General features: G+C 36.2%; 1 protein-coding gene across 1 annotated transcript in view; it reads left to right on the forward strand.

The window, feature by feature from the left end:
* CDH12 (cadherin 12) overlaps window positions 1-22,741 on the forward strand; it is a 222,508-nt gene that overhangs the window by 130,087 nt on the left and 69,680 nt on the right. The window contains exons 4-5 of the mRNA XM_030970264.1: window positions 15,427-15,546; window positions 22,264-22,431. Coding sequence (XP_030826124.1) covers window positions 15,427-15,546; window positions 22,264-22,431 — 288 coding nt within the window. The remainder of the gene's footprint in view (window positions 1-15,426; window positions 15,547-22,263; window positions 22,432-22,741) is intronic.

Genomic DNA, 22,741 nt, shown 5'->3' on the forward strand with positions numbered 1-22,741 from the left:
CCCCAGGATCCCATTGGCCTTCTTGGCTACAAGAGCAGGCTGCTGGCTGATGGACAGCTTGCTGTCAAACAGGACCCCCAGGTCCCTCTCTGCAGTGCTGCTTTCCAGCCTTCAGATGCTCTAGTCCATGGGCTTAATCCTTCCCAGGTGCCTTTATTTGAGTTTTAGAAGGTTCTTATCTGCCCATCTCTCCAGCCAGTCAAGGCCCTTCTGAAGGGCTGCAGAGCACTCTGCAGTATTGGCCTCCCCTCCCAGCTTTCAGTTTTATTCTTCTCAAGAAAAAAACAAACCCAAAACCAAAACTGAACACTCTGCTACTGAATAACATTGGGTCATCTCTGCCCATCTACCCTTTCTTGAGAAACAGATGCTATGACAAGTTTAGGTCTTTAAATAAAAATCAGCATAACATTCATAAATGCATAGGACATCAATAAAATGGTGAACAATGATATATTGATTATTAAATATTATCTATGAATAAGAAATTTAAAGCTTTCATGGATCAAATTCCTCACCTGGCTAGATGAATGGCACCATCTGGTGGATCTATCTTTTGGAAAATATTTCCTGGAAAATGAAGTCATAACTTAGAGGTTGTTCCTCTACTCTCAAAACAGAATATATTGCAAGAAGTGGTAAAAGTTAAATAAGATGCGAAGAAATGTAACAGTTATTAAAAACATAATTTTCACCATTGTTCATTTTGGAAAATTACCATTATATTTGGCACAATAAATGCCATATGAGTAATAAAGAGAACAAAAAAATGAGTCAAAAACAATTTATTAAGTGTTTACTTGAACTCTCTGTTCATAGCTATGAGCATCTATTAAAGAACCTATTCTATAATTCTGTAAAATAGTTTTCTGAACATGGTAATGGAGTACAGGAAATTCAAATAATATATAGATTTGGGGAGTTTTTGGGGGCATACAAATGCCTTCCTTTACACTTTCATTACATTGCAACTCAGTTGGTTTGAGGATTTCTGCAGTAGTAGTTCTTGCTTTTCAAATACAATGACAGTCACTGGTAAATGCATTTTGTTGGTTACCAGAGCATTGGAAATCTCAGTTATCCACTCAGTTATTCCCACACAGGCAACACAGGTGACCATTATCCATGGGAATCTTTGAATACAGCATGCGCTGGCACCTTCTGCCCATGGTATTTGCCCTGCTACATTGCACTACTTGTAACTTTTCAAGTAACTGGATGAACTGGATACACTCCCAGATTTCATTTCTGCCAAAGATTATGCAGTCGGTTGGATCCCCTGCTCATGCATGACTGTCCATGAGAAGAATATTTCAGAAACATATAATCTTCATTTATAGTGAAGAGGAAAATATTGCAGGTGACTTTTCAAAAAAATTTGCAGTTATCCTAAATAAACAAATAATACTCAAGTCAATGTAAAATAATAAGTATAACCAAGAAGAGTCTTTGTGTGGCCGCAACCACCATCTGATGTGTGCTTAAGAGTTTTCAGTGAGAAATTCTTAGAATTACTTAAGGACAGTAATTTTCAGCTGCAAAATTCAATTACCATTGGGAACCCTAGTAGTCCCAAGCATGTAATAGAAACATATTGAAAGTGACAAAGGAAGATTAATTAGACATTTTTACAAAATGGTCAAAGAGCGCATTCCTTCATTCAGTGTGGTCTTCACATGCCTACTGAATTTTAAGAAAATAAGACTGTATTCTGCATTATATTTAGCTGCAATAAAAAAAAAAATGAATGAATGTTTTCTCCACTCTCTTCCTAAACATTTCTCCTCGATTAGTCTCCATTAATATTAATTACTATTAATTTTCTTTTTGTCTTTAACATTTGATGATCAAAAAAGAAAAATCACAGCAGTAATTTTTCAGAGTAAGAAAAATGAATAAATTTAGACCCAGAAAATCATAAATGACCTGATACTGCTTAGATTTCTCATTAAGGGGTCCATATTGTTTACTTAGTATTTTTTTTTCAGTATCTTGACATGAAGCCTGTTGTTGGCAGTAGATACAATGGGGCCAGGAAAAACCTTGTTGTGATACAGTGTGAAATATTTCCTTTACAATACATTTCCAGAAAATACAATGTCACATTTATTTATTCCATAGTTGATTAAAAAGATTGAAATATGTCAAAAATAGTTATTTTGAATATAATTTTATTTTATAAAATAAAATGGAAAAGAATATGAAAACAAGAGAAGTAGGCTGGTTAGTGTTGAAGAATGAAAAATGACTGAATGTGCTGCATCCAGAAGCATAGTTTTGTGGGAAGGAGGCATTATAAAACAGCTTTTTTTTTTTTTTTTCCCTGTAGAGACAAATATAGGGAAAACAGAAGCTGCCTCAGGAACATTTTATCAAGCTAGACCTGGGCAAGGTTCAAGAGTGAAAGACCCAGAGGAGAAAGAAACTGGGGCACGAGGGAGATGGTTGCATAACAGGCACAGTAGGGCACCTGTCAGAAAAACTGGGGAGGGTAAGCAAATGTAGTAAGTAACTATGGGAAACTGCAGTTTAGACTGGATGAATTTCCTCTGTGTGGCTCACTAGATGGAGGCTGTGGGAATGGGAATAGGAATATGGCTGGAAATTGCAAAAGGTATGGGTTTTCTCAGCAGCCAAGGAGAAGAGCTACAGTCAGTCCAGGAAGCACATTGCTGTTCTCTAACGAAATATTAGCTCTAGCAGCTCAGTGGATGACTTGGTATTTTTATTGATTTTGCTTTTTGATGGTAACTATGAGTAGAAATCTTAATAAATTTGAGAGGAAAATTGAGAACTTACTGCTTTCAGATGCTGGAAGTTGGAGCACCTCAAGGTGCTTTTGCAGATAACTGTGCTCCATATCATCTAAAGGGTTCCAGAGTTGTAGAAAAATTAAGGAACAAAACTGACCAACCAACCAAACTAAACAAAACAAAAAGCCCCAACAAAACCAAACTACACCAAACAACAAAAAAAAAAAAACAAAACAAAAACCAAGAAAACCACAAAAAACCCACAAACAAACAAACAAAAAGTTATTCTGCTGCAGGAATAGGAGATTATTCAACTGGACTGCAGTATCATTATTTTATTTGCTGTAGATCTTTAGCAGTTAATAAACCAAAAATGAATGCTAAAGACAACTGCTGTCTTATGCCTGAGGCTTGCTACTAATTTTATCCCTGTTGAATAATTTGGATCTCATTTCAGGGATCAGTTAAGTTGACAAATGTGATTGTGGCTCTTGGGGAAGAAAATTATGTCAAAAATGTTTATATTTGGGAAATAAATGATAATTTATTAAAAGCTGGGGGGTTTTGTCTCCTCTAACATCTGTAACACATACGTTGAAGTACATTTCTAAAAACTTCTAAAATTTTTTTGTAAATTAGGTTTCAAGTGAATTAGGTAAAAGTATCAAATGAATTAGGTAAAAGAACCTTGGCTGCCATGTTTTTGTAAGTGTTAAAATCTTCAAAATTATCTAGTAAGTTAGAGAAATGTAAAGAAACAAGATTATAAATTATTTGGAATCTAAACACCCTTTTTTTGGAAGATGTTAATGTCTCTTTGCAAGGGGGAGAAAAATATTTTGGATTTCTTATATTTATCTGAGATAGGTGACACAGGGTTTTGTATTTTAAGAGTTCCTACAGAGTTCAATCACATATTGTGGATACAGAATGCATTCTCAGTTAGTGATTTGAAGAAAGGAATGCTTGAAGACTCATTCAGGCAATGCTTTGAGTCAGTATTTCCAACAGAAAGGCTGCTCAACCAACTGATAGCTCACAAAGTCAATTATGAAAATTTAATTTCCCTCCATTTTCTCTGGATAATTATCAACCTGATGGGAAACATCTGGTTTGATATAGACTGATAGAGCTAGATAGATTTTGAATTTCAAAACACCAGGAGTATCTGAACATGTGGTCCTTTGCTATCTAATGTAAGGACAAGTTTGTTGTTAATTTTAGAATGAATAGGATCTCAGCTTTCCCAAACAGGAAGAATGAGAAGTGCCACATAAAATGAGCTGAAATAGTCTTAATTGGCTAAAAGATCAGGATAATAATTACACTTTGCCAGAAGATACACTTTTTGACTAGCTTTGAGAACAGTTTCTTTTGTCATCCATTAAACAAGAACTGTTGTGAGGGGAGGTCTGGACTTACCTCTGGCACACAGGGAAAAGTGGAACGCACACGAATAGAACCTTTAATGTCACCAGGACCACTGTCTGGCTCTTCATCTGATCTGGCACCATTCCAGTTAGAAGCTTTGCAGCCACAACCCACGCAGCCAGTATAACACAGACTATCCCACGAGGGTTCAGGCTTATTTTTAGATAACATATGAATTAAAATTTAATTGGTAAATGGACACTGCCCATATTTTGGGATGGGCAGCTACACTAACTTTTAGAGTATTGAGATTGAGTCTCAAGTGCCTGAAATTAAACAGTAAAACTTCAGTACCCACAATTAGGACACATTGATGAAAACAATATTAATTTTAAAAATAGAGCAATCTTAGAGTTATTGTCTTTGCCAAATAGAGGAGGAGGGGGTTTTGTCCCCTACTTCAAACCTTCTTCTTTTCCATATTCTCCATCATATTTCTTGCTGCAACATTTCCTTGAATCTCTCTTAGGAGGTTAAAACCGAGTCAAAAAAGGCAAGAATGTTACTGAAGTCAATTTTGTGTCAGTGAAGAGTTCACTCATTGAAAAGCTCAATTCAAGATGTCTTGAATCTGTTTGCCTGTTAGCCAATTATGCATACATAAAAATGTGTCAGGGAAAATTTTTAATGCAGTACTCCATTTTATGTAGAAGACTCAATTTATTTTTTTTTTCTCTACCAGCAGTGGTCTTATTACACCTATCATAGATAAATGTATGTCTTTCAACCTCACTTGATAATATTGTTTCATGTTTCCGAAAACACAGGTTTTCATTGATCAGGAGTGCTCATACAGAAGAAACTGAGATAGAACAAAATGAAAGAAAGAGTAACATTGCATGAGTCAGGAAGCTGTTTTAGAAAACAGGTGTATACCCTTGCGAATGATTAAATAAAACATAAAAGTTTATAAGCAGTTGCACGTACAAAATTTTCCAGAAAGATGGGCAGTACAAATTTGAACTTCCGCAGGCAAAAAAATAATCTGAACTGAGAACTTCCACCGCATACCCGAGTGTCTTCCACCCCTAATGCAACCCTGGAAACAAAAGCTTTTTTGCTCTTGCCTGTTTACCATGCTCAGAACTGAAATGCTTTTTGTGTACTGACAAGCTTTATGCTAACTTAAACTCACATTTTTGCTTCAGGTTTTTTGTTTGTTGCAAAAGCCACATTGTCTTTCAGTTTTTAACAAATTGACCAAAAAGAATACTAGATATTTGCATAGCCACAGGTTGCAAGATGCTTTCTTCTATCATAACATATCTTCTCTCATAAAATATTGTTCAAAATAAGCAATATTGTAATTCCATCAGCTCTTGAGAGCGTCATTTGACTGCTTCTTGACCGTAGTACATAATACTTTCAAAGATATGAATTTAAGGGATTTGAAAAATAGGATGTGCTGCTTCATGTCTTACTTTGGGATGGTGTTGTATTCTGCATAATGCTACATTTCCAAATTATGTATATTATTATATCATGATCAATGATGCAACAGAAGACATCTCTATTACCATCCCACTACAGAGCACCAGACCTCACTGCACATTAAATTGTCTTAGAACAGTATATACCACTGAGGGTCTGAAGGTTCCTGTTTTCATTTTAATATGGAGAACCTAAGAAACAGTAAGATATTTTGTTGAGTAACAGTCTGGTATTAAATTAAGAACAGGACCAGATCTCTGTTACCATCTTCTGCTTCAGTCTTTCCTCATGCTGAGAAAAACTCTGCATGCAGTATCCTGAAATTGAGTTGCGCTTAGTAAGGCAGAAAAAAAGGAAAAGCATGTTTCTGTGACCTTTTGGCAAAGAACATCTTCCCAGTTGTACCTGGGAAGTGCATTCCTCCGATGAAACGCTGACATCTGCTTTGGCTCAGTGGACTTTTCCTAACAAAACTGGATGTAAATCCCTACTCTGGCAGCACATAGTCCAGAAATTTGCCTGCTGAGAAGGATGCTTGAGGTTTTGTTTACTAGGACTGTATTATCAAAGCATTATATTGATTCAAATAACGAAGTAAATGCAACATTTGTTTTAATGTTCAGATCAACAAAAAATCAGACTGGTACACTAGAAGGTTTTAAAATGATTTTATGAAAAATATCAAAACCTAATGCAAGCACATGAAAAGGAGGGAGTTGTCACACTAATATGAAATAGTTGAGACAGGAGAGGCGTGCTCAGTTTTAAGTGTGTATATTTTAAACTTCCATATGTGTAATATGACCTTGGGGTTTGAATTCTTTCTCTCTCCAAATCATGAAAATGTTCTCTTTTCAGTGCCGTGAAATTGGCCAAATATGTGTAGTTGTACTATGATAGCATTTTATACCTTCAGGTAAAACTTTATAGATTTTTTGCTAATTAAATTGCAACTGTTCCTGATGTGAAATAATGATGATACTTATGTAATGCTATAGTATCTAAAGGCTCTGAAAAGAATGTGATGTCATACTAGGCAGCAGCATGATGCAATAGAAACAGACCTGTGTGATGGAACGGTGTGTGATGAGAATTTGGCATCCAGAGTGTTTGGAACCCTCATGGTTTCAAATAAGCTCTTATCCCTAATAACTACTTATTAACAGTATCATTGCACGAAGTGCAGACCTACCTTCCATCTTAGCCTTAACCCAAAATCATCCAGTTCACACACTGAAAGAGTGTACTGAGGGCAAGGGAAAGACCTGCTTCAATAGTGCTCTCCTGAACCAAATTAAAGCACTTCTCTCATAGCCATAGGAACAAGGATACAACAGTTCTCTGAAGGGAGGGAAGTCTGTTTATGCGGTACAAGTCATCAAAAAGCTAGGGCAGAAGGAATCTCAGGTTCACTTAATGCATTTCCTTGAGGATCACCACATATATGTCGTTCCTAATGCATGTCTGATCTGCTCCTGAGAACTTCTAAAGATAGTGATGCTACAATCCCTCTAGTGAAAGAACAAAGGGGAATTAATTATGTGCTTACCATTAACATGAGGGATCTATTTAAAGTCTGTCCACTTGTAACCTTAATGCCTGCATGATTTTCTGTTGCCAGTTGTTTGTTCCCCCTCTCTCTCTAGAGTCTCTGCTGCAAGGATGGTTCAGCTGCATGTTCAAAGTCCACCAACTGCTGTGGATTATTAAGGAAATATGAAGCTGACCTGAATTTGTACCTTTATAAGTCACTGGGTCATTCCTACAGCAGGGATGGGATTTCTGAGAGGGAACTCAAAGCTCAGATGAGGAGTCACTACAGTCAGCTCTGTTCAAGTTCTCTCTATTCATCCATCACCAACCTCTGACTCCCTTCAGTTCCTTGTACTGTTCTTGTAGCAAAGGAAATTAGATCATTAGCTTTGTTTAAGAAATAATTTGTCCAGTTCTTGTGGTGAAAGGTAAGAGGTACTTGAAAATGGTATGTTTCATGATGTAAATTGGTCATGGGTAGGAATCAGACCAGGAGTTACACAGTGGCTTATTATCCTGAGTATTTTCAGATGCTGAATTTCTTCCCCCCTCCTTTTTTTTTCCTAAATACCATTTTTGATGGAGGATGTGCCTGATGTCACCTAAAGTAACAATCCCTCTTTTGCCATTTCTCTTATTCTTGCAAAGGACTTTGCATGAGGGGAACCTCTTGTCATGCCTGAGGATATCCATGTTGTTCCATGTTCTGAAGCCCCTGTAGTCATACCCCCATGGTGGGTATGTGGGGTTACTGTCTCTTCTCACCACAGAAGGTTAGTGTAGTTGGATATTGATGTAGAGAGCTGCATAGAATAGTATTGACATTATGAATTAAGTCACCGAATGGATCAGATTACATTTTAAATTTTAATGCAAATGTATAGGGTAAAATTCTGTGAATTCTTCAGTACTTTGATCTTCAAGTAGCAGGAGAGTCTTCAAAGCAATATTCTGATTAAATAATCAAAGTCAGCAACTTTCACAGAGAATCTCATTGCATACTCAGTTGTGTAGAAGTCACTGATGTATTCTGAAGTTCTTTTTGCTTGTTATCATGACTCTGCCTAATCTAAGATTGCCCTCGGCATATTTGTAGATTTTGAGTAGGGAAAAAGTGGTGAATACAAAAAAAAAAAAAAAATGTTCATGAAGATGGCTCTGCATCCTTCCTGAGAGATTTAATAACAACATTTTAAGTAGATAGGAAGAAATGTGATACAGGCAATGCAAACTTTAGAAGTGCTCAATCATCAACATCTCCAAATGTCTTTTCCTTGAAATGTTACCACATAAGTTTGTAATTCTGTTACCTAACCCTAACCCTAACCCTAACCCTAACCCTAACCCTAACCCTAACCCTAAGTGCATGACTCTATAACTGGGGAAATGGCCTTGATAAACTTCTTTATTTCTTTCAAAATTTAAAAGATTTTTTCACAAAATGCTGGTGTAGAAATCAACTTTGCTTAGCTAAAGGTACTTGGGTGAACATAGAATTTAATTATTTCTAAACAGGTCCAATATATGGTAAAAATATTGAAACAACCCAGCCTCCATATAGCATTAGAACATTTACTGAGATTCAAAACAAGGTCTCTTTAGCTGACATTCACTGTGAATGACATTTATTTCACAGTAATTTTTTTTTTTGTATCCCCTGTAAAGCCCAAGTTTTCTTATTACTGCATTCTGAATTAATCATTTGACATTTGAAGAACTGATGTGTGAAACTCCAGCTCATGAAAACTTTAAATCATAAAATAGTGGAAGTAACACTGTGACTTGCTTTCTCCTGATTTCTTTATGTGATGGCCACTATTTTCGGCATGCCTTATTTTGGGGGCAAGAGGGCTTGAAGGCTGTCAGGAGGAGTGTCACAATTTTAAGTTCTTTGTCACACGTTAAGAATCTCCAGGAGCTCTGCCATGAGAAAAGTGAATGCTTAAAAATTCTTTATCTAATACTTTTTTATCTGGCATGATACGAATCTATGTTGTTGAAAGGGTATGCAGCTGATATTAACAATTCCTGTCCAGGTAAATATCATAACAACCAGCAGGGTGCATCAGCTTGGATCACTTCCATCAGTGTATTAATTTCTTTGCTCAAATTGAACTTAATAGTTAGTATTTTCTTTGAACATTTATGTCTGAAAAAATATTTTAATCACACAGAAACAACTTTACAGATTAATAAATGAATAGGAAATCTTTGTGCTGTTATTCTAGGGTTGACTGATTTTTCTTAAAGCCTTTGAGATAGTGCATTGAGTAAGGCTAAAATTAATTATTTTCCACTTCCATTGAAGAGGTTATTTCCCACAACATTTCTGATTTCCAATGGCGCTTTTGGAAAAGTTGTCTGGTTGAGACATAGCATTTGATATCATAAAGGTTCTATTACAACTTAAAACTCGCTCTCTGAAAAACATAAACTAAGGCAGCAAAACCATGCTTTTATCACCACAGAAACATCTACAGTGGGAGATTTGCCATCACAGCTACCATGATTAGAGAGTGTACTGGTTATTTTTATCTCATCTACCCTAGCCATAAAGGTATACTGGCACTGGCACACCTAAGTCCCTGTTGAGTCATAGCCTGAAAACTAATCAAGTTGTCAAGATGATAAAAGCAGAAGTCAAAGCTAATTTTTTCTATTTGCTAAATTTCATATATATGAAATTTAGTGAAGAACTAAGAATTTCTGTCATGTTGGTAAGAGGAAAATAATCTTGAAAACAGAAAGGAAAAATACACTCTCCAGAGGTGTATTTCTCAAACAGATAGATATTAAACTTAGTATTTGCAAATTGGTTCCTCTGCCATTCTTCTTATGCATAATTTCCAGCAGTTACTTTACAGGCCACTCCTTTATGAGCATATTTGGTTTAGACTATTAGTTGCTATTGCAAGCTCCTAATTTTCTTCAGAAGTGTAACCTCTGTAAACATTATCGCAGCCTCGAGACTGTGTAAGCCATGGAATGTCTTTATAAATAAATGAATAGACTAAATTAATAAAAATAAATAAATAAATAAAAATCATTGAATAACAGACATTATTAGCTTAGCCACACTGATTTGCTTAACTCTGGCTGACCCCAACAGATGATGGTACCACAGGAAAAAAAAATATGGTGAAACAAAATAATTGCTTCACTGACTTCTAAGCTAAACAATTAGCTACAACTACCATAGCAGGTTTCCCCTGTTTTCCCTCATCATCCATGAGGGAGACAGGGATGACCAGCAGGGGAAAAAAAAAAGCCAGGTTCCATAATCCCTGGATTGTAGCCAATATAAGTTAAATGTTATTCTAGACATACAAGAAATATGCTTGATTGTGCACTAAATGCTGAGATTTGCAGCAGCTGCTTTTAGCTACCAGCATAGCAAAACTATTAGCAAAAGGCTGCCATTCTTCATCAATTACAAAAGGGAATGGCAGTATTGCTTTTGTGGCCATGGCTACTTCTGACAGCTGAGAGAAATATATATGTTCAGGCTGATGTCTGGAACGCAAAACAGAAATAAAGTGTGCTTCCCTGATTGTGTCTAGTGTTCAAAATATTGATGGAGCCAGCAAGCTTGTGTTATTATCGCGGCTGCACAGTCATGAATACATAAACTGGAAACTGACTTTTCCAAGTAAAATATGTCTTCTTCACATTACTTTTGTGGGAGTCAGTGTCCAGAGTATATATTCAAAACTTATTACTGGTAATTTTTCTATAGGAGATAAGCCCCAAAAGGGCAATGTCAGCATCTCTTTTTACAAATGCCCGTGTCTTCTGAGCACTGGAGTTTTGCTGAAACTACTGGTGGCAGGTCAGGGGAATATTTATTGAGACATGGAATCTCCTGATCTGAATTGCAATGTAGTGCTGCAGTGAGCCATAAATTCGCTTCTTTTTTTTCTTAAACTTAAAAAAAACCCAAGCCCACAACTCTGAAATCTGTTAAATAGGTTTTTGCTTGAATTCTGATAAGAAGATGGATGTTGTTTGGGTTGCCATGATGCTATTTTTGGAATTGTTTAGAAATAATATTGCACAGAGTAGTTAGTTTCTATGCCAGCAGCTGTGCTCTTCCTTCACCCTTCCCATAAAAAAAATATTTTCACAATCATCTAATTTCTTTCAAAAGTACTACATAATGCATGTGGAAGGGGAGAGGTTGTGCAGCAAGAAGATGACAGTTCTTTTGACTGTACAAGGAAATCATGTATTTAGTCACCATGAAGTAGATGAAACTGCCTTTGGTACTCCATTACAAAAAGTAATTCCATAAAAATTCACATACAGTGTCACATATTCATTTCCTACTAACAAAAGACAGGAAAAAGGTGAACAAGAAGAATGGCAAAATCAAAGCCCTGAATTTCAAAGGAGAAGAGTTGAGGTAGGAATCTGCTTGACAGTATCACCAAAGCAGTGATATCTCTGTATTGAAGAAATTCAAAACCTGGCAGGATGAGGGCCTGAGTCACGTGCTTTGACTGAACCTCTGAGCGCTGTGGAGGGGAAAGAGACTCCAGATGGAGCCCATGGGACACAAGAAGTTCTGTGATATAATATTTTCAGCATCCCTTCCTTTCTCAATTAACCTTTAAAACTCACCGCTCCCATCCAGCCTTCTCTTACCTCTTCAAAGCCTCGAAGCAGGCCACCCTCATTTCCTGTGTAAAACAATGGACTGCTACCACTTAATGGAAATTTGGCATTTGTAACCAAACTTAATGAGATTTGCAGGCATAGTATAAGCTGTTCTTAACAAGAAAATGCATAAAATATCACCATCTCCTTTCTAGTTTGTCTTTGCAATTCTATTGACTGAGCATTATTTTTTTCAGGAATCATGTCTAAATAAGTCTGCTCTGTTATTCTCATAGCGTTAAATCATCTAATTTTCCTTTACAATGAAGTAACCATTTTAACTAGTCCCAGTCGAGTTTTGTGTGTTCTTTGTCATGCTCTTCAGGTCAACAAACTAAACATAAAAAACCTCTGATTTCATGCTTAATTACTTTGAATGACAGAAATAGCTCCACAGAGAGCAAGATATCCCACCCCAACTACACTTTGGTAAAGGTAGAATTTGTTTCCATGTTGAAATAATAAAAAGGATCAATATTTTAGTCTTTTATAAGGGAAAAAAAAACCAGAAAAGATAATCAATGAATAAAATACTCTGTTTCAAAATTTGGGATGGTCTAAACTTTAAAATAATTTTGTAAACGAATTTTGACATTCATAAACAATTTGTATTAGAATATTTTGAAATTTCTTTGTAGTACTGCTTGGATGAAAATAGATTCCATCAATATTGGTCTTCTTCCAAAGATTCTTTTTATTTTGGCAAAATAACATTTTTACCAATGAGAGACTGTCAGAAAAAAAAAAGAAGGTAATTGTTCTAGAAGTCAAATCAATATTTCATAAACATTTCTGTTATGGTATAAACTCAGATGTCCTACAGTTCCTTACAGTTATTCTCATATAAACAACAAGGCTTTTTTATTAGTGCTATTTCTGTCAGTTTTGCCAACAAGTTATAGATCTTAGGCTCCATTCTATTAGCACTTATTGATGAGTCTCCTTTAGTTTTAGCTAGAATAAAATTCAGGTGAGTATGCTTGCTGTGATGTACAGTATGTTAGTTCTCAATATCACTTGTATTTTTTCAAAGGAAATACAATCTTTAAAATTCCATACATTTCTTGAGCTGCGTGAATGGTTTAACATTATTTTTTTCTCTTTATAAAACATAAATAACTAAAGCACATAATTAATTTTTTCTGCATTTTATAATGTCTTACATCAAATATGTGTTGCTTGCACATGAAAAATTAAAAATATATTTAAATATAATATTTAATAATATTTAAATATAAGGTATTTTCCTTAAAAGAAGGAATGTATCTTTTTTGCTTATTACATTACTCCATGTAGTAATGTAAGTATGTATTTTAATTGAAATGTCATGAAGTATAGTTAATGTGATCCTTCCTCACTACATTTGTGCATTAAAGATTTACAGCTGTAGTGCCCTGCATTATTGCCTGGAAAAATATAATTTGATTTTAGAGTCTACTACTTTTAAAATACATTGGTTTCATGCATTGCAATAAAGTAGAAAGCTTGTTAGATACAAAGAGCAGTGCTTGATAATACTGAAAGGATGAGAAATCAATTTCAGAAAATCCATTTAGAACATTAAGTATGCATTTAAATAAGTAAATGAATGGAGGCATATTAAAAAATACAAACCAATATGCAAGATTTCTCATAAAAATATAAAATTTACATATTATCTGTTAGTTTAAAAGATCTGACAGGTGGGTTAATACAGGTGAAAATGCTGTCAATGTGAAATGGAATATTTTTCATATTCAGTGCCACCTATTTATCAGACTCTGTAAGTTTCCCCTAATAAAACTTATTTTGTAAATCAACTTTTCTTCCTTCTTTTGTGTAATAAAGTTGGAGTACCTGGAGCATGTACCATGGAATATCTACACAAATAATCAGTATGTGCAGGAATCATCAAGCACCTCAGTCAATGACAGAATTTTCTGGCACTTTGATGGCCAGTGTCTGCTTTCTTCAGATTGCATCATCACATTTTTGAGTGAGGAGATATAGATATGGATTCAGATGTGGTGTTTATTTTCATTCATTCCATTATTATTTGCTAACATTTTCTTTGTTTTAGAAGTTGATTTCAATGAAACTTGTTGTCAGCTTAAGAACATGTTGCGCCAATAACTGTAAAAAAGTGATTGCTAATCAAACAACACTTATATTTTTTGTGTTTTCCTTAGGAGATAGAATATCTCTCGGAATAGCTTTTCATTCCCTATTGCTCAAAAAACCATAACAGGAGGAGTCAGATGCTGCCATCATGCAAGAAGTGTTTTTACAATACTAGTACCAAACCTCTCAGCACCACTGTCAGTTAGCACTGTCATATGAAGAGATTACATGGGCTGGGCACTGACAAAATTGTCCTTCGAACAGTTAACCTTTGCTTTTACTTTCCTGCTGAAGTCATAGGACCTTTCATGTGGAACATCTCTCAGTGAGGTACTCCCAGAACATAACTTTGACAAGTCCATTGAGATCCATTTCCAATTCTGAACATTTTTTAAAACTTGTCAATTTTCATTGCAGAAAAGTAGCAGTCTTAAAGCTCTTGCAGTATTCCATGGATATTTTTGAAAAATTTTCAAATGAGCTCCAAATGCACAATGCTGCTTAAAACAGGAATGATGGAGATCATTTACATCACTGTGCTGTTCCTTGTGTAGGCAATCTTCACTCCAAATCAGCTCTGCAAATTCCAACACTGAATTACACAAAAGATCATAGGAAACAATTCTTCAAAGCTGATGGAAAAGCCTAACAATGTGGCTGTTTGTTTTGCTGCAGTTTATAGTTTGAAAACTATTTTAATTATGAGGCAGTAAGGAAATGCAAGTAAATAGATTAGCAAACAGCAGGAGGAACAAGAAATTTCTGTGGGCTTTTACCATTTGCAGTGAATTTTCTGCTTTCATGTGCATTTCATTTTTGCTGCATTGGTCCATTTTAAGTTGTAATGTAGAGAAAACTGCACCAGGTCTGGTCTACAGTTATGGCTGAAAACAAAGTGACAAGAAATGCTTTCTCCACATTATTTCTAATTCTTACTGAGCTGTATTGGAAGGACAAGGGTAGTCATGTCTGGATTTTAAAGACAACTACCTGAACTAAACACCAAATTTCATACTTTAAAGAATATGAATTCCAACTTTAGGAGACTGCAGTGCAGTTCTTTAATGTACTTAGAGCTTGGTTCACTTGATCTAACTAAAGATTCAGGAGCTGATTGGCCAATTACTTGTTTTAAAGGCAACTCCCATATTTTACTTTCATGGTGGTCTACTTTTTCACAAAGTTGAGGGGTATAATCCTTTTTCAAAATTTAATACTGAGTTTTCCCAAACCTCCATTCTGTATGTCTTATGGAAAAGGTTTTTGCAAAAAGCATAAACTATTTATAAGTATCTTCTGATGTAAGTATCTTTATAAGTATCTTCTTCCTCTTTCTTCCCCTTTATGCCTCAGCTATTACCTAGATGGCTACTAGCATGGAAGAATTAACAGTTTTATTCTCATCTTTTTTCCAGTAGAACAAGAATTGCAGCAGAATCCACTAGCAACTGGACTAACGTGTCTGAAATATCCCTGATCATTGCTGTATCACAAAAATGTGATTACTTGTGTTTCTTTGCAGGAGCATATGTGCTTCAAGTAAAGGCGACAGACGCTGATGATCCCACTTATGGAAACAGTGCTAGAGTGGTTTACAGCATTCTTCAGGGGCAACCATATTTCTCCATTGATCCCAAGACAGGTAAATAGTTTATCAGCAACAGTGGAAGATTTAAGCTTTGGATTTTTTGATTCATGTAAGCAGTATCAATGAATAAATATGGACCTGGTTGATATGGCCAAAATCCAGAAGAGCAATTTCCCATATGATTCAGTTTTGAGTATTGACTAACTTTTTATGAATTACAATGTGTTGTAGAAAGAAAAGAAACATGCTCATCCAACCAGTACTAGAATATCCAAAATATGTCTGCATTGAATGATTATTTTTTCAATGCTTTACCATTTCCCTAAGATCAAGCTTTGTCTTCTACATGTATCCTCTGTTTTTTCCCTGATGATTGAGTATTTTAACTTGGGTCTTCTCAGCATTTTTACTTGCTGAACATACAGTCATAAATTCTCCAGCAATTATTGTTTTGTTATATTGAACTAATTTGAGACTGTGGAACAGCTAATTGTCTCCTCCCCTCCTCTTTTCCTGGGGCATAGTATCTTTGGGGTTACTGGATGTGTGAGCAGAAAAATATAATATGTTTTAAGAGACTAAAGTACTTGGGAGGTTGGTAGACATGTTAATTGAGTATCTTGTCCTGTATTTCTAAATGTCCTTCTTGATTCTATATTTAGTAATTCGGTTGAGGAAGCGATAACATTCATGGTGAATGACATATGTTGTGGCATCCTGAGTGTGTTATAGGGAAAGCTATCCATATGCTCCTTTCAGCAAATAGTTTCACCTTCCAAAGTCGCTGTACTTGAATGTCAGATTTGGGGCCTTTAGCCCTCATGGTGGAGCTTTGTAAGGCTGTAAGCACACCATCTCCATTGTACACATTCCTTTGTTCCATGCTTCATTTAGCAGGAGATCATACTGCAATTTGCAGTGAGCAATTTTACTTTTCAAACTGAAATAGGACTTCTTTGGGTGTCTGGGGAAAAAAAAGTAGTTGCCTTTATACTTAATTTTTCATTTCAGTTTTGTAAAGAATGGGTATAAATTCAGTGGCAAGAAAAAGCTTTACTAGAGCAAAAATTGGAGTTTTAGTACAAGTTTCACAAGAAAAAAAGAGTTGTTAGTGGTACATGGAAGAAGAACTATTTTTCTCATGGCATTTTGAATGACTGTGTCATGTGTTCTCATCTGTTACTCAGTAGTGAGACAACCATAGGTGATGGCCTGCACCCTACAAGCCCTGGAACATCATACAAACCTGACTATTACCTTAAACTAATTACTCATGTGCTAAAAGAATGGACACAGCTGCAGAGGAAGATTGGTGAAACAGTAGCCCAGCGTAGTTTAAAATCCTATACCAGAAAAAAAGCATATAGATTCATGCTTCTACAAGCATCAATAATATGCTGTAATATGTCTTACATTAGGAAGCTCACATTATGAGAATTACTCATGGGTCTAACAGCGACTTTAGAGGTAAGCAGATTAACACTGCACAGGATGATGCATAATGATTTGTTCTAAAATCCTGAAGTCCAGGGAAGTACTACAGATCTGCTCTTTCAAATTCTTTATTTTGTAACTGAGGAGTTTATACAGTAGTTTTTCATTGGAGCGTTTTACTGCGAGAAATCTGTCTTGAGTGCTTTTGGCAGGAAAGAGGAAGAAAGCCATTTCGGTACAATGACAAACTCAGAACTGCCAGCAGATGAATAAGCATTTTTTGTGTTGTTTGCTGGCTTGTTTTGCCATCTCTTGCATTCCAGAAACAATTTTGAGACATAATATTGTAGTTATTTAAAGAACCCAGGAACATCTATACTAAGTTTCTGCTCTGTGTCATGTTTCCAAAAGTGATGGCCTGCTTAGTTCTAGTGAGGGATGAAGAGTAAGTGTTTAGTGATGTATCCCTGGAATACTCTTCTAGTTTTGACAGAACTTGTCCTTAAAAAGTTCCTGGGTGACTAGCAGGGTCAAAGTAAGTAAAAGTCTGAAAGTATTTCTCCTTCACAACTTTTCCACTTCCTAGTAGATTTGACTTGTCCAGGAGTACAGTAGCTCCATACCCACTGTCTAGAAATTCCACAGCAAAAGTTTATCTGGCTAAGAACCAGATCCTCTTGCTCTGTTTTTGAAAGAAGTGCATCTCTTAACTTGTTCCATACCTCACATATTGCATAAGACAGCGAATAGTTAATTTCTATTTATATTCTCTCTGAAACGACCCTTTTCTACACTGAAGACTTCTTTATACAGAAGCCATTCTGTACCAGTAATCATCCTTCTCCTCAGGCTGAGAAAGTGCACACAGTATTCAGGAAGGCAGCTGATATGTATGTATAGAGCTGTTTAATAGCACTTCTGTTTCCTGTTCCTTCCCTAACAGTTCCAAACATTGTTTGTGTCTTTAGCTTCTACCGCACAGATGTTGAAATTTTTGTGGAAATTTCTGTTAGTAGCTCAAGTAAGATCCAATTGCAAAGATCCCATTGCAAGATTGCATTGCAAAGTAGTAACAGAGTAACCACTGACCATAACTGTACGTGTGAAATAAGGATTGTGCTTGTCAAGCATATGACTTAGCACACATTCTTTTCTCAAATCACTGCTAATAGGTGTTACACATTTACTCTGATATGAAACTAGTACACTGAAATTGTTTTTAACCTCTGTGGGTCTGAATGTCACAGCTGCCCCTTTTACTCTGTCTTTATCGACCTCCTAATATTTTTGCATTTTTTTGTTGGAGATAAGCAAACCATGTGGAAGAGGGAGAGTTAGCTTTCATTGCTATTTCAGGGAGGTTACATGCAGTACTGTACCTTCTGGAGAGCAACTGCTTGAATGCCACACTCTAAGGCCTCAAATCTTGTATGTCAGGGGTACTTTTAAATACTATAAAATTTCTCTTTTGATTTTAATGCGAGAGGTTTTTTTAACATGAGAACTTCTCTTAAAACAGATAACCGCCTTTCTCTTTCCTCTGTATATTCTCTTTTCTTATGAAAGTGTCCATTTTCACCATGAAAATGCCCTCTCCACCCAATTTTCTGATATGTTTTTGAGGTCAATATTCTTATTAATGGATAGATGCAACCAGGTTTTGTTAGACTTTGAATTCTAGTCCATCTTCTGACTTCAGTTATATTATTGAAATCCAAATTGGTATCAGCAGAAGTATTGATGTTAATATTTATGCAGGAGGTTTTTCTTGGAACCCGTGTTTTCTCTTACACAAAAGTGGGTGATCTCCTGCTGAATTATGGGTCAATAACTTTGGAAAGCAAATCTTCTGGCCCAAGTCCTACACATACTATTTTCAGTTTTCAACAATCTCATGGAGACCATATTTTTCTACACATTTGATATTGATGACATCTGAAAAGACAAAAAAGAAAATCAAAGTTATTCAGTTCTTCAGTTGAACAATATTATAAAATCTTAAGGATTTACAAAAACTCGGAACATAATCACATGCACATAAGGCCTCTACATTTTACTAACCCTCTGATTTAAATTTAGATATTCTTTGTGATGCTGAAGTTGAAATACTAGCATTTGTAGCCCTTTCCTTCCCATGGATCCTTACCTCTACTTTATTCTCCTATTTTGCTGATAACTCTAATTCACATTTGTCCTGTCCATATGAACTGATTTTGGAAGAAATAATATTTCTCAGTATTTTGTCTAAGACTTTGAAATATAGTAGGCAGAAAAAGGAAAATTGCCCCTGAATTGCAAGACATAAAATTATTTTCATAGATTTTTTCCTTTTCTAAAGATAAAGGATTTTTTTTCCAGAAAAATATATAGAATGACTTTACACTTTCAGACAGGAATAAACAGTGGGTGATTTGGAACTTTACTAGTGGAGTGATTGCCCATTCTTCATTTTCTGAAAAAACCCTGGAACATTTCTGAGAAAGTCACTTAGTTGCACCCAGAACACCTATATCAACCAGATAAACTGCATTTTCTCTTCACAACCTGCTGTGTGCCCATGCTCAGTTTTTTCTGACATGTTTTTCTGTCATCTTTTTTAAGTTTAGCAAAGCTTTTGATACCATCTCTCACAGGATCCTTCTGGGCAAAATGTCCTGCACACAGCTGGGTAAACACCACATCATGTCATGGGTGAGCAACCGGCTCACAGGTCAGACACAAAGGGTTGTAGCAAATGGGGTGACCTGAGTGATGGGGTGATCAGAATGGTGACCTGGCACTAGTGGGGCTCTGCAGGAATCCATCGTCAACACAGTGTTCTTCAACATCCTTATAAATGATTTGGACACAGGACTGCAAGGAACACAATGTAAGTTTGCTGATAACACTAAATTGGGAGGAGTTGTTGACTTGCTTTGGGGCAGGGAGGTCCTGCAGATTTTTGACAAAATAGAGAGCTGGGCAGTCACTGAACATATGAAGCTTAACAAAGTACTAGATTCTGCAGTTTATACCCTGGCTGTGTATAGACTGGGGAATGAGGGGCTGGAAAGCAGCACTGTGGAAAGAAACCTGGATGTCCTGGACAATGCCCAATTGAATCTGAGTCATTGTGTCTTGGCAGCCAGGAGGGCCAACCATGTCCTAGGGTGCATCAGGCACAGCATGGCCAGCTGAGCAAGGGAGGGGATTGTCCTGTTCTGCTCTACTCTGCACTGGGGCAAACTCACCTCGAGTGCTGGGGGCAGTTTTGGATGCCATAATATAAAAAAGACCCATGTGAGCTCTCAGAGAGAATCCAAAGGAAGGCCATGAAGATAGTGAAGGGCCTTGAGGGGAAGCCATATGAAGAGCAGCTGAGGTCACTTGGTATGTTCAGCCTGGAGGAGACAGATTGGAAATCTCATTGTGGTCTTCAACATTCTCATGAGTGGGAGGGGAGGGGAAGGTACTGATTTCTCTCACGACCAGTGACAGGACTTGAAGAAATGTCATAAAGCTGAGTCAAGGGAGGTTTAGGTTCGATATCAGAGAAACCTTTTTCACCCAGAGGGCGGTTTTTCACCCAGAGGGTTGTTGGGCACTGGAACAGCTTCCCAGGGAAGTGGTCACAGCTTCAGCATGACAGAGTTAATTAATAATTTGTACAAATACTCTCAGGTACAAGGTGTGACTCTTGGTGTGTCCTGCACAGAGATAGGAGTTGCACTCAATGATCCTGATGGGTGGCTTCCAACTTAGCATATTCTGATTCTGTAATTCTTATATTTCATTTTCTTAGTATGACACAGGAGGCCTTTCATTCCCATAGGTCTTTTCTCCTTGGAATGAACATACCAAGGATGTTGTAAAATACTGCAGGACATATAGCCTCCACAATGCCAAATTAAGCAATAATTAAGATTAAGAGATTCAAGAGGAAACCTGTAAAGTTCATCCTATTTGCAAAAATATTCTTTTTCTGAATCTCATGAATATGAAAAAATTTTTTGCAGTTTTATAATTAAAGATTTCAGCTTGGAGCAAACTGCGTGCAGTATAATACATGCCATCCTGAGGCAGAAAAATGGTGATTTCTAATATTGTCATTATCATCATGTTACAGGTGGAAAGAAAGGAAACTGTTACAGAGTTCAATTCAATGGGAATTTTTAATAGGTTCCAGAAATAGCAGATTTAGGTCAACGTTATTTCTAGACTCTGAAAAACTATTATAAACTAACGGTTCCTATTCTGGCTTGTTAAGACAGCAGTGATTAGCTGCTATAAAGATAAGAATGGTCCTTAAAGTTTGCTTCTTGCCATTCCATACCCATTTTAATACCAGGTAAAACCTGCTTCTGACATCAAATTGTTTAAATACTAGAAAATAATACTTTCTAAATCAATATTAATCAGGAAGGTCATACTTCCAGTTGGTTTATTTTTCAATTTTGCATGTTATCTGCACCAGTGTGCACCTAGACATTTTCTGATAACTGTTGTTGAATAAATAGCATTTTGCAATGCTATTTATATTTGTAAAATTTTGACAAAGACATGTATTTCCTCCTACACATTTGATTTCAAGAAAGGGCCTTTTAGCACCCCAAACCTTTTGGCTTTATACAACCTCATTGGTTAATCTGTGTGTTCAGTAGTATCTCTCCCTTCTCTCTCTTTCTCTCTCCAAGTCTTCCTTTTATTCTATATATTCTTAGCATATCCAAAGGGAGATTGTAGCATATCTGCTTAGATAGCAGCTATCCGAAATCACTAAAGACTAAAAATCATGTCTTACAGTGATATTTAATTCCTTTTTAAAAGGAAATTCCTCAAATTTTCACTGGATATTTGTGCTATATCAAGAAAAGTTTCTCTAGGAAAGGAAGAGTCTTCTAATAAAGACCTTCCTTTTGTACAGAGGAACGTTGTCTTGGCCTACAGTAACTTGCATTTCTTGTCAAGTGAATGGTTGGAAACAGTTGAAGATGCAGGCTCTGCAATGCAATGCCACCTCTTTCAACATTGCCTTACTCTGTACAAGGCAGTGTTCCTCATCCCTGATGTGGCAAACCTATGATCACAGCATTCACATCCCTAATGAAAATGCATCATACTCTTTCATCCATTCATATCCTGATTGAAAAGACAAAACAGTCATTTTGAGTGGTTGAATAGCTGACAAACACACTTTCAAAAGCCTGAGTGATTTTCGTGTTTTCATGTGACCTCCTCTCATCAAACCATTCAAAATAATTCTATTCCTGGTTCAAGAGATCCAGTATTAATTCGTAAGAGTAGACAATCACAGCCCTTTGTTTATTTGCTCCTTTTCTTTTTCATTTCTTCTCATAGGTGTAATAAGAACCGCTTTGCCAAATATGGACAGAGAAGTGAAAGAACAATATCAAGTTCTAATCCAAGCCAAGGACATGGGAGGACAGCTGGGAGGACTAGCTGGTACTACCACTGTAAACATTACTCTCACGGATGTCAACGACAACCCACCCAGATTTCCTAAAAGTATGTAATATTCTAAAGCACTGATTTTCAAATAAGCATGTGTAAAAGTATTAATTTGGAAAAGCCCTGTAGATAAGAAACTGAGATCCTGGAAAAAGAGCAGTATATGATGAAAAAAAATCATACATCCTGTTTTTTAAAAATAATATAAAGCTCAATTTGAAAGTTTGAGTTGAATGTTTAAGAGTATATATACCGTCATTCCACAAAACCAGCCTGAGCCTGAGTTAATTTCATTTACACTATAAAAATTATTTGGGGAATACTATTTTGTCAAGGGAAACTGAATTAACTCCTTCACATTACAAAA

Source organism: Camarhynchus parvulus, chromosome 2 (assembly GCF_901933205.1).
Source record: "Camarhynchus parvulus chromosome 2, STF_HiC, whole genome shotgun sequence".
NCBI classification, from domain to species: domain Eukaryota; kingdom Metazoa; phylum Chordata; class Aves; order Passeriformes; family Thraupidae; genus Camarhynchus; species Camarhynchus parvulus.